The following is a 21,495-nucleotide window of genomic DNA, read 5'->3' as shown; positions in this document are numbered from 1 at the left end:
ACTAGTCAAGAGCCATCAGCAGACTCTGTGAAAAACTAGACCGCAGGGAGCAATGATTTTCTTCCTGTAGAGTTGAATAGCTGAGGATTAGAATTTCCTGGAAGACCAAAGAAGTTTTTAAGAGGAGCTGTGACTAACTGTAATGGATGGATAGAAACAGACATTTTTCACCTTTCCATTAACTTGACCCTTTTTACAGAGAGGAGCATGGGTCATTGTAAATCTTGCAGGAGAGGTGTAATATTGTACAAGAGAAAATGCATGAGATGAGGCTATGCTTGACAGATTAGTTCTGGTTTTTGTCAGTGATTAACATAGAATGCATCCTCAGTGCTGAAGGTGAAGGGTGGTAGAATCCTGTAGTGCCCTATTGCAGGTAACTATGAGATCTCAGTGACCTTTAAAAGAGCTTCTGTGAAATTGATGCATTAATATGCTTTCTGAGAAGCAATAATTTCTTCTGTCTAGCACAGAAGGAAAAAACAAGCCCTGTCTTTCCCCCTGTCTTCTTTCTAAAGTTCATCTGATCAAATTCCCAAAGGACAAAATAGAAATGAAATATAAGAGCAACACAACTGAATATAAAAACAAATGTTACTGCATCATAAATTTGTTTAAACACTTTACATCACTACACCTCAAAAAAATTAACTGCTTCATATGGTAATAAACTCCAAAAAAATGGATATTTACTGTGCATTTTATCACCACAAGCACTATTTCCTGGCAGAGTCCTATGCATGCATTTGTTGTCATTCTTGAGGCTGAAAAACTGTATTTTAAATGGGTGAATTTTTTATGCAAAACATTCCTCCTTTAATATTTGCTGCTAATAGACTAATTATTTACTAAGTTCAAAACAATATTACTTATTTGGAATGTGCCTACAAGAATATGCAAAAGAGCTCCCACATTCCCAAGGCATAAGCCCAGATTTTTGCAATGTTTCTTTTCATAAAAATCAAACTACCACACTGGACAGGATGATTTGCACTTAGTTTTAATCATATTCAGTGCAAATAGCATCTCGGCTATTTATCAGCAGCTCCTCGAATAATCTGTGGTGAGAATTCTGTTTGAAAAAAAACACAATTAAAAAGGTATTTCTTTAATCTTATTTAGATGTAGGTTAGACACCTACTTTAAGATAACATCAGTCTTGCTCGGAAAGCACATAAACCATGGCATGTTGCTACTGTGAACTGTTTTTCCAGTGTATCTTAGCACTTTATGTTCTTCTCAAAGGCTGTTAGATTTCCTTTATGCTTAGAAAAGGTCCAGTATTCAATCAAATCCAAACTCAGTGATTTCTTGGGATACATACAGCATTACTGTGGTAAATTAGGTACAACCCATTTACAACCTTTTCCTAGTGCCTTTGTGCCAAAGAACAAAATACAGCAGCCTTTGAATTACACACATTCCAAAGGAATATTCACATTTCAGACATTACAGCTGTGCTGAAATACAGTAGAATAATGGACAAGGCAAACACAGCTATGTATATTTGAAACATTGGCCACCTGTCTAGAATTTACAGATGTCTAACAGCTTTTTGTCAAAAGTCATAGCGTATATCACTGCTGTTCATGAGCAAATAAGTGCTTGGGCATTACTACTTTGGGTAGCTATCAAATACGTGCTAATCACACTCAGTCTGAGATGTCCTGGACACACTCCAGCATTGCATATGGAATATAGAGTCCGTCTGTATGGGAATTATAAATGCAACATGCACAGAGTATGTTGGATTGATAGTGGCTGTGTGTAACATGTGTATCATGTACACATTCAGCAATAAAATCTCAATTTTTATACAGCTTCCTTTAGCTGCACTTTATCACAAAGACTTTTGTTTTCATTATTTATTTCTCATGTAGTTGTGGTCAAATTAGAGTTTTACTATGGACTTTGTATATTTGTATTAAAATAGGCTTCCTGGTGTAGATGTTATTAAAACCACATCACTCGTTTTATTCTGGCACTTCCTATTCTTTGTATTCTTATAGTGAAACTTTTTGAGGTACTGTGACTTTACATAATGTAAAGCATTATATATTTTAGTCTTTGCTAAAATGACTTTGCAAAAATAGACATTCTATGTGAACTGAAATTGAAATGTCTCTCATTATGAGGAAATCTGCTTAAAAATCAAGCAGCAGGTTATGTCAGAAATTTAGAGGTTTAGGAAGGGACCTACAGTGACCATCTAGTCCAGCTGCTGGATCTTTTCAGGTCTAACCAAAAGATACAGCATGCTATTAAGGGCATCATACAAATGCCTGTTGAACACTGACAGGTTTGGGGCATCAACCACCTCTAGGAAGCCTGTTCCTGTGTCTGAACAGTCTTACAGTAAAGTTTTCCCTGGTGCAACTGTGTGCTCTTCATTTATGTTCTATCACTGAGTAGTGGGGAAAAAAAATGTTGTCTCCCTCTCCATTTCCTCTCACCCAGCACAATCTCCATAGTTTTTCTGGGGGCTGAGGTTAGACTAACAGGTCTGTAGTTTCCTGCATCTTGTCTTATGCCCTTCTTGTAGGTCAGTGTAGCAATGGCTTCCAGTAACACAACACATAAAAAAAAAGTAAAAAAGAAATTTGACCTAAGGACCAGAATATTCTGCAGAAGTAGTTATCTATGGACATACAGTGGATTTTTGCTCATGTACGTTTCTAAAGGTCTCCATTTAAGTCTGACATTTCTGATCCAATGAGAATACCACAATATTGCTCCATCTGAAAGTTATGCTTATGATAGGAATCTATCTGTAAGGAAAAATGAAGCTACCTGATATGTGACCTAAGAGTCAGGTTCCTAGAGGTTTTCAGAGATGTTGGAGTTTGTTCCTGTCAGTATCACTTAGCAGTATAACGAGATACATGCCATATGGAAGAACTCTATTCCTTCAGATTTCCTTCTTAATCTTCATATCATGCAAGAGTTTTCTATTCAAAACTAAATTGTTTTATTTTGTTTTTCAGCCAACTCAAACTGTGATGCCAGGTCAGGTAATGCGAGTTACAACCGGTGCTCCAATCCCTTGTGGTGCTGATGCAGTGGTGCAAGTGGAAGATACAGAACTCATCAGGGAATCAGATGATGTGAGTCACAAGTTAAAACTCATTTTGCTTTTGGTTGCAGCAGCAGCATGTTGCTCATGGTGCAATCCTGTAAATATGAAAGGTAGTCCTGTAGATAGTCCTGTAGAAGACCTTTTCTGTTTATCTTAGAAGTTCAAGGAGTTTCACATCAGTTCCTAGTAGCAGTTCTGCTTTTTTAAACTACAGTAACACTACCACAGGCCTGCCTGTCCTGACCTTGATTTTTGGTTGTTATCTGGCAGCACTGAAAGTTTTGGGAGCATGTTTGAATGAAGAGCAAATACCTCTCAGAGTTCCATAGAATCATAGAATCATCAAGGTTGGAAAAGACCCCCAGGATCATCCAGTCCAACCATCCACCTCCTGTCTATATTTCCCATTAAACCTCATCCCTTGGTGCAATATCTAAATGTTTCTTGAACACTTCCATGCATTCCAGTGCCTAACCATTCTTTCAGAGAAGTAGTATTTCCTAAGGTTTGATCTGAATCTCCCCTGGTGCAACTTGAGGCCATTCCTTCTAGTTCTGTCACTAGTTGCTGCCATACCAGCAACGTCCACCTCTGACATCATGGTACTATAGCACTAATCATGTACACACAGTTCTCTTAACAAAGCAAAATGCCTTTTTGTGATGGAGCACAGGCGATGTCTGTAGTCCACTGTATCCCAGTTTGTCTTAGACTACCTAAATATTCTTCTCTTTCCATGTGTTTGGAGAACTCTTTCTGAAACATTACCTTCGCTTAGCCAGCTGTGATTTCAGGACACTGTTGTCATATTTGCCATCATCTGACAGTTTTACCAGCAAGTAGATGTCTCTTCTTTACACAAATTCCAAGTTCAGTTTTGGAATGAAATGTGTGCGTGGTTCTCTGCTCATATCAGCCTTTGGTCTGCTGCTGTTCTGACAAGCTGCTCCACTTCAGCATAGCTACATGCTAGCATTGCAGATGGAGCTGGCATGTAAGCACATGAATTCTAGCATTTACAGCTGAGGAAGACAGCAAAAACTGAAACATATTCTCATGCCTTCTTACTGTAAATACATAGATTTTTACATCTGATGAAGTCTGCAAGCTGTCTAGTTTGGCCTTCTTCCTAACACAGAATTTCTTCCTTCAGTCCTGCTGAGAGGTTTCAGATGTATATATGTAAACTGTATTTTCTTGTAAAATATGTCATTGACTTTATCACTTGTTAATAATTCCATTTCCTTATTGAACAAGTTTTGCTTGTGGCCATTACCCACCTTATCATGACAAGATTATCACACTGCCTAGCAGTATATATGATAACATGTTATTTCCTACTTCCTTCTTGGATGACTGTTATCCTAGATTCCACAGTTCATGAGTGTGTTCACTGAATGTGGTAATAGATTATATGGCTGAGTGCATAAACTCTGTATTTCACAGCAAATGGTCAGGCAACTTCACTGTCCTTTTCCTGCCTTTGAGTGTGAGGTAGAATCCTTCAATTTTTGCTTTTCCTTGGATATGCCTCTCTGCTAGTCCTGTAGTTCATACCAATTAGTTAACATGTTATTTTCATCTCCCTTTTTTATGCCTGGCTGGCTACATATTTGAAGAAGGCTTTTCTTTTTACTGTTAAGAGCTTCTTCAAGGCTGGGATCTAACTGAGATGAAATCTCTCACATCTGAGAAATATTCTTCTGAAAAGACAGAGTACTTTTAAAAGTGGCTCTTTGACCTCTAGTTGTGATAGCAGTACCTAAACACCATAGCAGGGATTCCCCAAATGGCTGTCACAGTCACAGGCCTGAAAGGAATAACATCTATTCAGCAGCAAGAAGAATTCTCATCAGCTTGCCAGTTGCACCATCACTGAGAAATTAGTCCTTGCAAGAACATTTCTAAACCCTTTTACTTAGAGTTTTTATGTCACCTCCTTGAAAAAAAGGAGGTTAAAATGATCGGTGAAACGAGAGATCCTGCACTGAGACTGAACAGCAGTGTGCTGTCTGTTAACAGCTATCAGAGTAAACCATTCATAGTTCAAAATATGTTAATTTACAGCACGAGAAATACTGCCTGATCCACACCAAATGTGAGATATTCTCAACATAATGCCATATCTTTTTCTAGTCCTTCTTCTTCTAACTTCTAACAACCATGAATTATCTTGTATTTATAAAGCATTCTGGGACATTCATCAGCTCCACAAATAACAATCTCCACACATCACCCAGTTATCTACAGCCATACTTGCCACGATGCTTTCCAAACCTGGGATTGCTAAATTTCTCAAAAGCATTTTTTTTCCTTGTTTCGAGTAATACAGGGACCCTAAAGAGGACTTCTTCTATTAATCAAATGTATCAGTGGGACTTGTCTTGATTCCCTAGAAACTGCCTGGCTATTTTTAAAATGTTATCAAAGCTGTGGAAAACTCACATCTGACCAACGATCCCCAGAGTGCCATGAAAAATAAAATAATAATTGGACTAACTTTTCTTGCAGATTTTCATCACAAGCCTAAATGGTCTTTTACAGAGTCAGACAGAAATAAGGGAGATATAAGAGAGTGTAGCACAGCCAAAAATAGTCTTTCCTCTTAAACAAGAGGGACAAGTATTAAAAAAAAAACAACAGAATTTGTGATTTGTGTATGTTAGATGTACTGTGATGAAGTCAGAAATAAGAACTTTTCCAAGTTCATCAGTGCTGTCCTTCATTTCCTCGTTTTCAAGGGTTTAAATTTACCTATTTTCACAATATACAAACAGAATCATAGTTTGTAACAGCACATTACCCTTAACTTTGAATTTTTTCTTTAAAGCTCTGAGGCATTTGCTTTGAAGTCAGAAAATACAGTCCATATTACCTTTATGAAAAGAAGGCAAATCCAAGTGTCCAATACAACACTGTCTTCCCTGCAAGAAATAGTATTCTAAATGGCAATGACTCACCTTGTTTCCATCGCAATACTAGTGTCTGATTTATAAATTTGAGGAACTTGAAGTATGAAATACTGCCTCATAATGTAAAAATACAACAGCAGTGCCTGCTTAAGAACTTGTAGATTCAGTGCTGCTGACAAGCTGGCACAATCTTAAATTTGAGTATGTTTATCATAAAAGCATTTGCAGGTTTATGGATTAAATGTTAATGATATAGGTCACGTACCATTTATTGACATTGAATGAAACACTGAACCATTGAAATTATGGAAAAGTAAACAGAAATATTAAAGTAGGCATCAGGCTTTTCAGGATACTCTCCTGTTCACTGTAAATAAACATGATGAATAGGTCTCTTCCTGTTAAGTACAAAGCTTTCAAATAGAAGTTTCCACTACAAAGATCTTGAAACAGTTAGAGCTTGGATCAACTCCCTACCTTTTTGTGGATGTAGTGGCATTTTGACAGTCAAGTGCTCTTTCACAAATGCTATCTTTGGTATAAGGTTGGGTGAGAGGAAAGAAACCACGTGGTAGACCATATCAATAAAACACAGGACATTACAACATAAAGGTATATAAACACAGGGGTCATAGAAAAGGCAGGTAAAACTATGCATTCAGTGTTGGTCCTTCCCTGCTGAACTCGTCAAAGATGAACTTCTTATAAACTTCTGTAGCTTTAACACCTATTGTTGCGCAAATCAGGAAAACAGTGATACTTAAATCATAAGATCTCAGTGCAATGAGTACTGTGAGCTGCTTTGATATCTGAGATATCAAAACTGATTAATCTTGTTTGAATAATCCTGCTGTCCTTACACGATCTCCTTGTTTTTATAGGGCACTGAAGAGTTAGAAGTTCGAATCCTGGTACAAGCTCGACCAGGCCAAGATATCAGGTCTGTAAACAGCCTGTTTCATAAACAGTAAAATATCTGTAGGGAAAGAAGGGACAGTGGTGATTGATTTTTACAGTCATTGTTTAGCCTTAAGTACTACTGACATTTTGACAATCTCACTAATGATCATCCTTTAACATTTCTCACCTGAATCCAGACCAGTCAAGGAAAGATGCTTTCAGTCTCATTCTGTTTCTCATTTTGTCTATGCTATTATTTTCAGACCTATAGGACATGACATTAAAAGAGGTGAATGTGTGCTGGCTAAAGGAACTCACATGGGTCCATCTGAGATTGGTCTCTTAGCCACTGTTGGAGTAACTGAAGTAGAAGTTAACAAGTTTCCAGTGGTTGCAGTCATGTCAACAGGGAATGAGGTAAGAAAAATAACTTCAGAATCAAGGTCTGAATAATTCTTACCTTCAGCAGAAGAGGAATACTGTTTTGGATAATGATTTCCACAGTATTTCCAAGTAGACCGGCTTTTTGTGCTATTGTAACTCATGCTGACACAACTCAGCTCATGCCGACATAAAGTATGAAGCCTGTTGTGTTTCCTTCCCCACAGGATCATAGGTTCTTGCTCTCTCACAAATCTCCCACACTCCATTTGCCAAAATTTTGGTAATGCATCCAGCCCTGTGCCAGCTGCTTTATTCTTGCCAACCAGGGAGGAGAACCTGTGGGGTACTAAGGGTGCCAATTTATACTGCCAGTCATGACTGGAAGAGTAATTTCTTTTAAGCAGCACTCCTCTGTAGCTGTTGTGTAACTAGCAGGTAACTTGAATGATACTGCAAATGCCCTTCTGCAGTATTGTATCTTAATATTTTCATTATTTGTAGCCCATTGTAGCTGAAGTTCAGACAAACTCTACTAGCCAAAGCATCAAAACGCAACCATTCTCCACTTTTGTTTATTCTCTACCTTACTATCTAACATTATTACTGATACATTTTTATTATTTACCTCCTGTCAATATTATATTGTCCACCCTATGTTCTACAAAAGAATTCCTAATGTATGTAAAATGCATGTTTACATATGTGTGTTTTCTAGTAGAACTTCCAAAATACTCATATAAGAACAAAGCTGTAGTTTCTGTCTATTTTCCAGTGCAATTTGGATTACATCTTCATTATACAGTAGAAGATGAACTTCAGATTTTCTTTTAATATTTTTGAATCTGGATAACAACATTACTGAGGTTCCTGTAAAACCATTTAAGTACAAGGAATAACTTGGACACTTAAAGTTGTTTTTATATATACTGTTTGAGGTTAGAAGATGAGTAACCATAAGGAGAAAGCAAGTTTTGCAGCCGTGGACCAATAGAAACTGACTAAGCAAAATGGAGAATTGCACTTTATAAGGAAATTAAATATCTTATTAATTTAAATTCACTAAATCACTTTTCACACATATTTTATTACATCTGTCTGACAATGTCCTGTACAGTCTGAGGAAGGAAATTCTCATTCATTTGAAGAAACAATGCTCTGAGGAGACTGACTAATAGTATTCCTGGTTTTATAGCTACTGAATCCCGAAGATGATCTCTTGCCGGGAAAGATTCGAGACAGTAACCGCTCAACTCTCCTAGCTACTATCCAAGAACATGGCTATCCAACAATCAACTTGGGAATTGTGGGAGATAAGTAAGTACACTGTGTTAGTAAGGATGTCACTTTGTATTCATGTGGTTCACTTTATGGCATCTGTGGAGAAAAAATATACTGTCACTCATTTTAAGTATCACTGAGTTGCGTCAGAACATATCTTAGAGGAGACATTTTACTATTTTCATTAAGTAATATTAATAATAATAATCTGATAAATTTTTATTGGATGTCATTGATCTTATTTTGCCTTTCATTTGTTGAAATATCTATTACAGCTGCAGATTAATTTTATTGCTGCAGTGTCATCATGAGCACTGTATCTAGAACTTGTGAAAAACCACCTCTGTGGAGACATTTCTACAGGAACTACAATTTTTTTTCTGATCCAATAACATGAGAAAGAAGATTTCTCTCAATGTTTATTTTCCAGGCCAAAATTAATTTAAGGAATATTTTTTTGTCCAATTTTGAGACTTATTAGCTTACTCCTGAACATTTCCATACATATGTCAAAGTATTTAAGAGAGTCACTCTTATTTTTCCTCCTTTGCTGGTCTCTTTGTTTTGATTGCCATAGAGTAGTACCCTGTGATTAACCTTTCTGTTCATCTGACAGTGATTGCACCTTGTTTCTCACTGATAGTAAAGTCATATCTTCTGTTACAGTTGTAGAGTAAGTGATTGAAGTGTTCAGTCTTTTGTTCTTCGCAAGACTGTGCAGTGCCTGTCATCCATGGCTTGGGTTTCTCTTCATAACCTATTTCCTCAATTTGTTGAGCCTTTAAGGCTTTGAACTGGCTTTCTTGTTTCTCTTTTGTGGTATTAAACCCAAACCAGCAGAACTGGGAGTTGTTCAAGTTCATCTCCACTTGCAGAAATAGGTTATTTCTTGTGTATGATTAGAACTAAGACTAGATCAGAAAAAAAAAAAAACTGAATCTCAGCACCCGCGCCTCACCTTCACTGATAAAGAATTCCCAGTCAGGGAGACAAAGTTACTGCCAGGGAGCTGCTTTTTTCAAAACCAGACTTCCCTAAAGCACATCATTAGCTTAACAAGAAGTATATGAATGGGCTACGCAGCGTGTGATTTTATGAAATCTGAACCAACATAAATGATGGGAAATGCAGTTTTATTTGAAGTCTTTGTATACAAAATGTGACACAACAACTGCAGTGATTCTTGTTATCTTAGGGGAAGCAAACCCTTCTGGGTCCTACCTCTGCATCCAAACAACACTTGTTTCTCTGGCCTGACAGAACTCAGCAATACCTTTGACACAGTCACTCACAACATCTTTCTCTACAAGTTGGAAAGATATGAATTTGATGGGTGGACCATTCAGTGAATGAGGAACAGGTTGCAAGATCATACCCAGACAGTGGTGGTCCATGGCTTAGTGTCCAGATGGAGGTCAGTGATGAGTAGTGTCTCTCAGGGGTCAGTTCTGGGACTGATGCTCTTTATATCTTCATTAATGACATCAACAGTGAGATCAAGAGTACCTTCAGCAAGTTTGCAGATGACAATAAGCTGTGTGGTATGGTAACATGCCCGAGAGGTGGGATGCCATTTGAAGAGACCTAGATAAGCTTGAGCAGTGAGGCCAGGAGAAGTTCATGAAGTTGAACCAAGGTATTGCAGCTAGGTCATGGCAACCCCCGTTATCAGTACAAGCTGGGAGATGAAAGGATTGAACATAACCCTGCTGAAAAGGACCTGGGAGTTGTGGTGGATGGCAAGCTGGACATGAGCTAGCAATGCGCCCACCTGCACCCAAGAAGCCAGCCATATCCTGGGCTGCATGGCCAGCAGGTCAAGGGAGGTGATCCTGTCCCTCTACTGTGGGCAGTAAAAACCTCGTCTGGAGTACTGTGCTGTTAGAGCACATCCAGAGGGGGGCCACAGAAATGATCCAAGGGATCAAACACCTCCCTATGAGGACAGGCTGAGGGAGCTGCTGTTCAGCCTGGAGAAGAGAAGGCTCTGGGCGGACCTGGTAGAGGCCTTTCAGTATCTAAATCAAATTTGCTGGGAGGTCAGTACTTTCAGATGTAAAGTATAACATAGAGTCATTGTGCAAAACTGTAGCCTTTTACATAATTACTTTCAAGAATTTTTTCAATAACCTCCTAGTTCATGAATCTGTGGAAATTCATGGGCATGGAATGTGCATAAAGATAATTAATTTTGAAAGTTCTCAGTGATAAGTACAGTTTTAGTGATGTAAGAGCCAAGTATGTGTGTTTTGTTTTTTAATTTTCTAGCATAAATACATGTTGTAATCCCTTTTTTAACTTGTTGGATGTGAGTTGAAAAGCAGCAAACATACGCATGTGTCAAAGGCAGACGAGTGCTGCAGTTTTGCTTTCAGTTATGAGAGAGATTGATGCTTCTGAATTCTCCCTAATAAAATCTCTGTGTCTTGAGATAGTGTTATCTTGGCCCTGTGGAGAAGGACTTGGGGGTCCTGGTGGATGTGAAGCTGGATGTGAGCCAGCAGTATGCGCATGCAGCCTGGAAGGCCAACTATATTCTGAGCTGCATTAAAAAGAGGGGGGCTAGTAGGGATAGGGAAGTGACTGTCCCCCTCCACTCAGCTCTTGTGAGGTCCCATCTGCAGTACTGCGTCCAGGGCTGGGGCCCCCAGCACAACAATGTTGAGCTCTTGGAATGAGTCCAGAGGAGGGCCACTAAGATGATCAGAGGGCTGGAGCACCACTGCTATGAAGAAAAGTTGAGGGAGCTGGGCTTGTTCAGCTTGGAGAAGAGAAAGCTCTAGGGAGACCTCATTGTGGTCTTCCAGTACTTGAAGGGGGCATATAAACAGGAGGAGGAACAACTGCTGGTGATTCTGTGATTCTGTTTATGTGGGTGGATAGTCATAGGACAAGGGGGAATGGTTTTAAACTGAGACAGGGGAAGGTTAGGGTAGATATTAGGAAGAAGTTTTTCACACAGAGGGTGGTGATGCACTGGAACAGGTTACCCAAGGAGGTTGTGGATGCCCATCCCTGGTGGCATTCAAGACCAGGCTGGATGTGGCTATGGGCAGAGCCTGGTCTAGTGGTTGGCAACCCTGGCCATGGCAGAGGGTTGAAACTAGATGATCTTTTAGGTCCTTTTCAACCCAGGCCATTCTATGAATCTATGAAAGGTAATAAGAGATTCTTTTTAAGCTTTCAGTTTTATGCTTGGAGGGTCATTTCTGCAGAGATAGTCATTTTTTGTTCAGAGAATAGAAGTAGTGACCCTCCAATTTTAGAGTGATTTAGTCATTTGTAGTAAGTTTTGAAAGAAGAATTTGTTAGTGTTGACTCTCTGAAGAATCATCACCACCTGATATAAGGACCCTACAAGTCTTTCGCCTTTCTCATTCCACCAAACCTAGTTCATAAACTTACATTAAAACGCATCTGCAGTCAAATGGAAAATCTGATTACATGAATAAGTTTGATAACCAGTATAATGTTATTTTATTAAATAGTGAAGTTACTGAGAAAGTGATGTCTGTGTGGATATTTCAGCATATATCTTTTTGACTAGCACGACTGCTTTGATGGAGTATCGTAACACTTGAAAAACGCAAGAGACTTACCAAAGAGATTTTATAAAGGATACAGTTTTGATTTTTTGGTTAGCATGTCTGTGGAAAAGATGAACAAGCTTTTAGTGTCCTTCAAATGGTTTACTGGAGTTAAGCCATAGATTATGTGTTTGTGTGTGCTCATGTATATGTGCAGTTTAATTTGTACATATTTACATATGTAACTAGAGAGTGAAAAAGAGGAAGACACTGTGCCTGCTGTACCTACAGAACAGATGTGGTAAAAACACTGCCAAACTATAAACTTCCCCAGAAGGGAAAATTAAAAACTTGTAATACTTCCTTCAAAGTCCTCACTGTTATGTATTTCCCCCATTCTCATATTTCATGGTTGGGACTTATATTTTTAGCTCTTTATTCTACTTCTTTTTGCTTATACATTTTACACTGGGTAATTTTTTACATTTTACAGGGAGCAGAACTTCCTGTACACGTAAGCAGTGACTGAAGCTAATAGGAAGCACATTAGAGTATTATTATTGCCATAACAGGTCAATTTTCTAGCAATGTTGGAAATTCTGTCATATAAAAGAAGCTAGTACTTAAGCATGAGAATTGTTTTGCAAAGATAAAGTTAGAAGTAAGTATTTCTGTGTGTCATTTCAGCATATGAATCACTCAGAAATTTAAGAAAACAGCACATCCAGCTGAGGTGTGAACAAAGTGACAGCTGCTTCAAAACTCAACACTGTGATACATACAAACACATTCCAGCAGGAAATGTGAAAGGATGGAGGAGCGTGGCTCCTCTGCAGGTGGCTGCAGAATAGTTATGTTCAGTGTTAAAATGTCTTTCCATCTTAATCATATGTTGTTATGCTTCAAACTGGCCACTCGAGTCGCACTTCCATATTTTGTATATTCAATTGAAACCAGTATGTTTTAAGTGTTAACCATTTTAACAGTTCCTGAGCTTGTCATTGTTTCCATTCCCATAAATTGTCTATAGGAGTCAGTATTTAAAACTGAAAACACAAGTCCAAAAGACACAGATAATACCTGCAGTTAAAATCGTAATTGCAACATAGCTGAAGCTATGTTATATAGCTGAAGCTGTCTGAAAGCCATTTTCTCTATCAGTGGTCTTAATACATAAAAACCAAGCTGTCTGAAGAACGCAAATCTTTGAGGTTGAAATGGAAGATAATCACACAGGACTACTCCAAAAGCAAAAAATATATGCAAAGTCAAAGAAGGGAGAACCCTTCTGATGATGTTTTCGTTTGCTGCCGTGCCTTGCGTCTTTGTCTGAATCACAGAAAAACTTGCTAAAAATTACAGAAGATACTGATCAGCTGACCAGTTAAAACTGACACTCTAATGTTCTTTTGTCTGTTGTCTCATGTAGGAAGACCGGGTTAAAAAAAAAGGCTTCTAATTTCATTTCCTCTGCTTATAGCTTCTGAAATTATTTGGTTCTGTGGAAGCTATTGATAAAAACAAGTGTTCATCTCAGCTCTGAGCTGCAGAGCTCTACTAACCCAATGATCAGGATATTTTTGTGTCTACCGCCTTCATTTCTGGTCTTCTTTGTGTTCACTGTTCATTTAAAACTGTGATGTTTAACCACTGTAAAACCTGCTATAGAGCGGGCCTCTAATTTAGAAAGCCATCTGCCATTTTGCCAGTTTTCTTTCAATGAGAGACTCATTTTACTGAATTTCCCAAAGAATTTTTATGACATTTGTAATGAATTCAGTTTCCTCATATGTTTTTACTTTTGAGTTCCTTTTTCCCTTCTCTGCATTCTTTTCTCTGTTTTTGAATTTGCTTATCATCTTTTCTCAGAGACACATTAATAACATTAGCTGCTTCCAGCCACATTTTCATTTATGAGCTTGTGATTGCACAATGGAAATAGCAAGAAAATCTTTCTTCGGAAGAGAAATAATAGGAAATTCACTTTATCTGCTCAGTTGCTTTGGAAACTAATAAGAACAATTATAAAATCAGCAGTGTTTTTTATGTTGTGTGTTAAGTTGGCATATGAGAGCTCGTCTACATTAGAAGTGACTGTTTTCTCATTTATATACCTCTCTTTTTGTGACATATTAGATGACACAGAGCTCCTAAGTGACAGGTAAACTCCTTAAAAATCACCTTTCTTGTTCTGATATTCCTATTGTCTATATTGTATACATATATAATATTCCAAAATACAGTCTTTGAAAGAGTGTCTTCATGTTTTGGTAGGGAACTAAGACCTGACTCATTCAAGAATGTACTCTGAGTCTGCTTGAATTTTGTATCTGTCATCCATAAAGAGGTTTAAGTCTTTACTAGTTGTGTGGGTTGCATGTAATTACCCGCATCATAATTCAGGTGGAACATCTGGAGTCAGGGGGAGAAGAGAGGGAAACTGCTCTAAAATTTTGCATGCAGTATTGAGTTGACATATATCATTATATCAGTTAGAATATGAGTTATACGCAGAATTAATTCAGACACAGTATCCTAGCCTCTTCCCTGCAACAGTTTAATGTCCTTCTTGGGTACAGTCAAATACACGTTGAACCGAAGTTCAAATGTTATAATTCTTCGTTTGATTTAACAAAGGACTGCAAGGAAACTGTTATTGAAAAGGAAGTAAGTCATGTATTGTTTTGTTTTGTTTTTGCTGAATTGGCTTGAGTTCTAGATCTGCTCAAATGATGTTATGAAGTGTGGTCATAGCCTAATGAATCTGAGGATGCTAACTAGTGGTTTGAAGATAGTTCAGAGAGCAAGGTCCATTCTTTCATCTGTTGAAAGAATATTTTGTTTTTCAAGCATAAACATTCAATATCTTTCACAGATCTCAGTAATCAGTAGGGCAAACCTCAGATACTTTGTCACGTTTAACAAGTAATCTCATCTAATTCACATATTGGAATCTGGAAGCACAAAGAAGCATCTGAACCAAACCATAAGTGAAAAAAGAACTTCATAAAGTGGGCATTGTGAGCCCAGGGAATCTTCATTACTGGTAGGAAACCACATAATGTGACACAAAGCGAAATTTACACTGTAGAAGTGACTAGTGCTAGGCTAATGCAAAACTGTGTGGTTCTTATAATTGTCCACAACAGGGTCCTGAGCTTCTTTCTGAATTAGCTTTTCTAGAGTCACAAGCCAATAGTAGAACATGACGCTGGACAGCAAATAGATAAAGAGGACAAAATACAGTGGAAGTCCTCCTATATTTGCAGTTTAAAGAGTTTGGAACTGTATTTATTGGAGAAAAATAAAACCATTTGTAATTCACTGTGTCACTTGGGCACATCTATAGTGTCAGCTGACCTTCTTGTAGAAGATCATTGTGACAACTTGAGTATTATTTAGATTTCGCAACTTGCCAAAAAAATTTCTTGATGTTTGAAACTGCTCTCCATAATGGTTAAAGCAAAAGCTGGGATTGCCTATGAAAATCTTTTGTATATCACTTCCTGAGACACAGTGACCCTACGAAAGACTGACTTTGTTCTCTGACAGTGAATAGATGAACAGTTGCTGAACTGAAGCCATTTCAGAAAGTGGCTAACTTAGGAAATCTGACAGAAAGAGACTCACAACTAAACTTATAACCTGAATGCTTTTAATATTCTTCCATTACTGCCAAACAACTTTAGTAAGCATCTGATCCAACAGACTGTTTCTGTGATGACCTATGAGGAGAAACCAGGCATGAGTTTACAAAGGTGAAAAAGAGGATTTCAGATTCCATGTTAATAATGTCAGTCTGTATCCTTAACAGTATAACATAGCACAATCATATTGGCCCAGCTCTGTCCTCACATCCATCCGTCAGACAGGATCTTTGTGTACACGGATGTTATTTTGAAACGACAAACTGCAGCTTCTATGTGCCGGATCAGCTGAGCCTGAGATGGGGTCTGGGGAAATTTTTAAGGCTTCAGACTGCTGAAAAGAAGAAAGGGCTCAGGAGCTGCACAATGACTTTTCATCACTGAGTCCATTTCAACGCTGAACATTCTGTTTTTGTTTTTTAGTCCTGACATACATAAATCGTCATGTCAATTTTATTTGTTTTTACATCTTACATGTAATTGTCTAATATTTTGAGACAATTAGAGAAATATCAAAGTCCTTTACATCCTAGAGAATATAAAAGTACTTGTCCATTATCCAAAGAGTATAGAACATGCATTTCAGGTACCTAAAAATGATTTCTTCCCAGTGAAACTGACTTGGAAAAGGTATATGTAAAAGGAAATGCTGATTTCGTAAGGATAGAAATTCATATCAAAACATTAATTGTTTTAAATGAAGCCCTAACTAAATTTTTTGAAAGTCCTGTAACTTTTTCAATTTTTGATATTTTTTTCTAATCCTGCCACATGGAGCAGAGTAGCTGGATACACAGCTTCTCATTAATGAAGTGGCATCCCTACTGACTGTGAAAATGTAAAAATAGGATAAATTAAAGCCCTTTTTCCTTTGTAGTCAAGAAAATGACATTTAATATGCCCTGAGACCATTTTCCAGAATAGGAGGCCAGAAAGCTCTCTGCATTCATATTTAATATACTACAAAGTGCTATAAATTTCTATTTGCCCCTAATTTTCTTTACCCTATTTTCCATTTTAAGCAGGTTCGAGTAAAATATTTTAACAGGGCCCTTCTCCCATTATCTACAGTTCTCCTTCCTAAATGTCAGGCTCTTTAATGCTTTATTTTGTTTTGCCTGGAAGTCAAGAGTAAAGAAGTTCCTCCATAGCTTCTGCAAGGAAAGATGAACTACAGTGTTGGTGTACCCAGAAGACTAACTTTTCTGTAACTTCACTCTTCATCCATGTGAGAGGCCTGTCTAAACTATCACAGATCTGTGGTCCCTTATAACCCTTCCACTGTGTTGGCTGGCCATCACAGGGATGAAGTATTTCCTGTGCTTGTTTTGAGTATTCAGAACTACCAAGGGGGACACAGCTGGGCAGAGAGCATTACTTTCACCCCAGGAGCCTCTCCCCTTCCCAGGCTCTTTATTATACCCCTTCTGCTTCCTTTACCCTCAGGAAGCCAGATGTTTTTAAAGAAGAAGGGACACAGAGCTTCCAGAACACTGCGGAGAAAGGCCTACCAGATTGGTGAGCACCGTTTTTAAAACACTTGGGATGTGGAGGCACATGCATGCTCACAGGCAGGCTCGACTAGGTGTCTGTCAGTGCAGAGAGTTGAGCACAGATTTTACCAATGATTGCCATAGAGGAACAAGTGCTATTTTATTCCATACGTGACATGTTTTTGCACCGGTGCATCCATGGCTCCACAATGCTGATAGAATTGAATTTCTGTTAATAGCAAGAATGTTTATATTACCCATCAGTAGTAGGAGACACCTTTATTCTTCAGAACAGAGCAAATTAGGAATAAAACGGCTTGCAGTAGTGGAGTACAACTCTAGAGAAGTCACTGTTATGACTCTTCATTACTTATTTTTCTGCATGCTTATTTTTCCATTACCATGCTGATCATCTCTAGGGCAGGCTAACTGGAATGTCTGAGAAATTTCTAAACTGTGCACTATAAAGTTAAATACTAGGTCATATTAAGGGACTGATTTAATAATACTCATTAATTTACAGAATGTTATCTCCTATCACAGATAAGCCAAACGGAGGGTAAACCATCTGTAGTTTTCTCCATTAACAATAATTTAAAAATAGTTTCTATGGTTTGATTCATGTAGGAATTAAAAATGGGCAGAAAAGTAATGAAAAGCCTATTAAAGGCTAATAACTGAAAATTTCAGGCATGTGAGGATTCTCACGGAGGTTAATTATCCGTTTTTTTAAAAGAAAACATATTAACATTTGCTTTGCATACTGTAAAAACAAGTTTCTGTACTCATTACTGAATCAATCTGTCATAGCCTTAGCCTTCAAAAGACTTGTTCTTGTTTAGCAATTGGTTGGTTGTGCGGAAACCATATTGTTGTAGATCTAGATCTTCCTCACTAAATGGTCTGTAGTGAACAGCTCACTAGCATCTTGTGCTGTATTCTGCATCCCAAAAACTTGACTGCAATTAGCTTACAAGCACCTGTAGCCTTAGAACATGTTAATTTAATGTGTCAAACATGTCTGCCCTTATCAGAAGTGGCTTGGAATCTGGAATCTAACAGTAGCTGGTAAACCAGAAATTCCTTATACAATTCTGATCACATATCATTACTAACAGCCTATTTAAAGGGCACATACTAAATGAGCCCATAAAGTAAAGCCTTGCTAACAAAAAAAATGCTCCTGTTTCTGAAGCAGGAGAAAATACTGTGGGCTTTCTCTTACATGAAAATCATCTTTGTGCTTGAATGAATGTGGCCAAGTACTACAGATACAAAATGAAGTTGTAGTTTCTTCTGTTGATTAACAGCTGTCAAAAGAAAATAGTTTGTGTGAAACAAGATAAGTCTTTCTTCTGCTTCTTCTTTCCACTTAGATCTAATAAGCTATATTTTACTTGTCTTTTAGAACTTGTATGTTTTAGTGTACAAACATAACTGTCATACTTCATACGACATTTCTTTGGAGAAAAAAAAAGTATTTGTTTTAAGATACAGCTGATGTCAAGGAAAACTTTTGAAAGGCCCTATTCTGTTGTCTCTGGCCTATGGATTCAGGGTCACTTAAAGACAGACATTTTTCCACATGACTAAGTTATGATTCTTTAAAGGCAGTGCTTTTCATGGAAAACCTTCATTTTGAGGCACTGCCTTTAGAAGCTGCTTTTCTACCTATAGAAATAGAGTCGTGCTTACTGTAATTCCAAGGCAATTATTCTGATTTACAGTGAGGATTAATTTAGCTCTTATACTCTTAAAATTGCAGCTAAATCAAAATGATAATAAGGTAAGAAATTCCGTGATAGCTATGCCACGACACCATGTGTCAGGTTTGTCTGCATATGTCCCATATTTAATGACTGCTCTGAGAGAGAAATAACTGCAAAACTGTATTCAGAGACACCAGTGAATAACTACAGTCATATCTACTGATGAGCAATGTCTTTGACATTTGTTATTGTATTGTGCAATGTAATCTCCAGTCACATTATTTCAGCCTGACTAAATTGCTGAATATTTTCCACTCTAAAAGTAAAAACTTGTCAGTGAATCCATATAGACTAAGAAAGAAGATAAAATAGAAGTTACTATCTTTAGTATTGAAATCCCATTCAACTTCACAGAAAATTTAGTGAATTTCTGGTAAGTATTGGAATTGAAGCTCTACAGCAAATAAAATAGCAAGGAATAGTTTATTAATTAATAGAAACCAGCAGTTCTCAGACTCTTTCTTAACACACTACTCCAGACTTAGAGTGAATACTGGTATAGCTTTGAACACCTAAGCATCATGTTTTTGTCTTCTGACACTGAGGAAATAAATATCCAGAAAGAGTTGCCCTAAAACAAATGGAATCCTTTAACATTTTATTTTACTCCAAGACAGCATTCTACTAGCAGCAGCACCAAAGTGCTCACTGGCAAGTACAGTGGTATGGCACCTGAAAACCAGCTCCTACTGTCAATAATTCGTTCCTTTCAGTCTTAATGAAAAATATCACTGTAGTTCAAAAGTGTTTGCTGATGAATATACACAAGCAGCAGACAAATATCATACAGATATTACATCAATAATGTAATGCTTTCATGTAGGAATGTGCTTCACAGTGCATAAGCACCTGACTTCTACAATATGGGACCTTTTTCTGTTACCATCCCCACTCCTATCTCTAACATCTTGGCTCTTTTGTCATTCCATCATATATGTGACTGGGAGCCTTCTGAAACAGTCCACAAAAGCAATGGAGTAAAGTATGTTGTCATCCAGATACATTAAGGCATTAGACAGATCTTATGGTAACTTCAATAAAATAGTTGAACACTTCTAATCAAAGTCTTTTTGAGTTCATAAATGTTAACATGAAAAAGATTATTCTGGGAAATAGAATTCTTATTTACAGCAGCATCAATTAGAGGAACAGTAAAAAGTAATAAAGGTTATTTTATGTTGCTGTCAAATAATAAAACTTTCATAGTCATGTTAAACAAGCCACTATGGTAATGATTCCAGCTTTCCTAACAAGTTGGCCTGTATTCTTAGGAGGAACATTTTGCATCTGCCCAAAGTGTTCCAGAGAAATACCACAGAAGGGAGAAGGAAGAAATGTTACGAGAATATGATGGAATACAGTAGAAAATTTTGAAACAAATACAGTTCAAGAAGAGTTCCCATATGTTCTTAGATACATCATCAAAGTTGGATCAGCTTCTACTTTGGAAAGCCATACTAGTCAAAACACAGAATTCTTGTTACAATCAAAATATACTCTACAGAAGTTGGCTTTAGCTGGCTAAGCCTAATATGCCATCTATTCACTGTTCTGCATCCTGCAAATTACTGGTATGTAAAATATTCTCAGCCATGAGGTGAGAAGTGGGCAACAGATTTTGTCTTTATGCCCGGCTGCATCCATCTGTTCATTTTGAAATCTGTCACCTCAAGTGAATGAGTGCAAGAAGAAAAATGAGTTAATCATAAAGAATCAAATCTATATTCTGTGTTTCCTCAAACAGAAATGACATTGAACTTGATGAGATCTCCGAGTACAATAAGAACTCCCGTCTTTTTTCATTTGTTAAATTCTTTGTTGTTTTGGAGGTGTTTCTGATATGAAAGTAGAAACTTTATTAGGATCTTTGCACACAAAAATAATTTCTAGCAGTTCTTGTATCGTTGTTAAATAATTTCATTTTCTCAGAGTTCTGATTAACAGAAAAGAGACCTCGAGATGCAAAACAAGCCTCTGTTTCACATGGACATGACCAAAATGTGTTAAACTGTGGTACCTGCAGATGGCACGTGGACTTTTGAAGTTTGTGGTCAGCTGCTATAGGGGGGCAGTTGATCTGCTTTCATCTTCAGCGTGATTGGTGTAGAGCCACTGCCCACACTTCTGCTTTCACTCAGTGTGCAGAAATCTCTAGGTCCTCTGCATCTGTGAGGAGTCATGTTTAAAGGGGTGATTATTTCATCACATTATTGAAATGTAAAAGATGCTTTCAAATGAAGTAAAACAGTAGGAAATAATAATTAAAAAAAGCTCTGCCTTAGTAATCACAATAAAACACTTCTGCATGCATCATGGTGCATTATGGTGCATGCATCTTTTTGCATGTCCACTCAATATATTTATGAAGCACCGTGTTTTAAGGTTGCATGCATCAATTTAGCAAGTAGACTTTCCCAAATGATCTGGATTTATAAAAGCCTGGGCTGATGTACGGAAGAGTATGACTATCAAAAGTATTTCTATTAATCATCCAAATATAATAGCTGTA

General features: G+C 37.5%; 1 protein-coding gene across 42 annotated transcripts in view; it reads left to right on the top strand.

Moving 5' to 3' along the window:
- The window catches only part of GPHN (gephyrin), a 242,594-nt gene that overhangs the window by 208,792 nt on the left and 12,307 nt on the right, over positions 1-21,495 (top strand). For 22 of the 42 annotated variants that reach the window (XM_015864861.3, XM_085550355.1, XM_015864863.3 and 19 more), the window contains 4 exons: positions 2,985-3,104; positions 6,870-6,928; positions 7,152-7,305; positions 8,465-8,586. In XM_015864861.3, coding sequence (XP_015720347.1) covers positions 2,985-3,104; positions 6,870-6,928; positions 7,152-7,305; positions 8,465-8,586 — 455 coding nt within the window. Of the gene's footprint in view, positions 1-2,984; positions 3,105-6,869; positions 6,929-7,151; positions 7,306-8,464; positions 8,587-17,170; positions 17,243-21,495 lie in introns of all 42 variants that reach the window. The other 20 variants (XM_085550352.1, XM_015864856.2, XM_085550349.1 and 17 more) reach the window with 1 other exon arrangement.

The sequence above is a fragment of the Coturnix japonica genome, chromosome 5 (genome assembly GCF_054131305.1).
Source record: "Coturnix japonica strain WE chromosome 5, WE-NBRP24, whole genome shotgun sequence".
NCBI lineage: Eukaryota > Metazoa > Chordata > Aves > Galliformes > Phasianidae > Coturnix > Coturnix japonica.
This window is presented reverse-complemented; position numbering and strand designations above follow the sequence as displayed.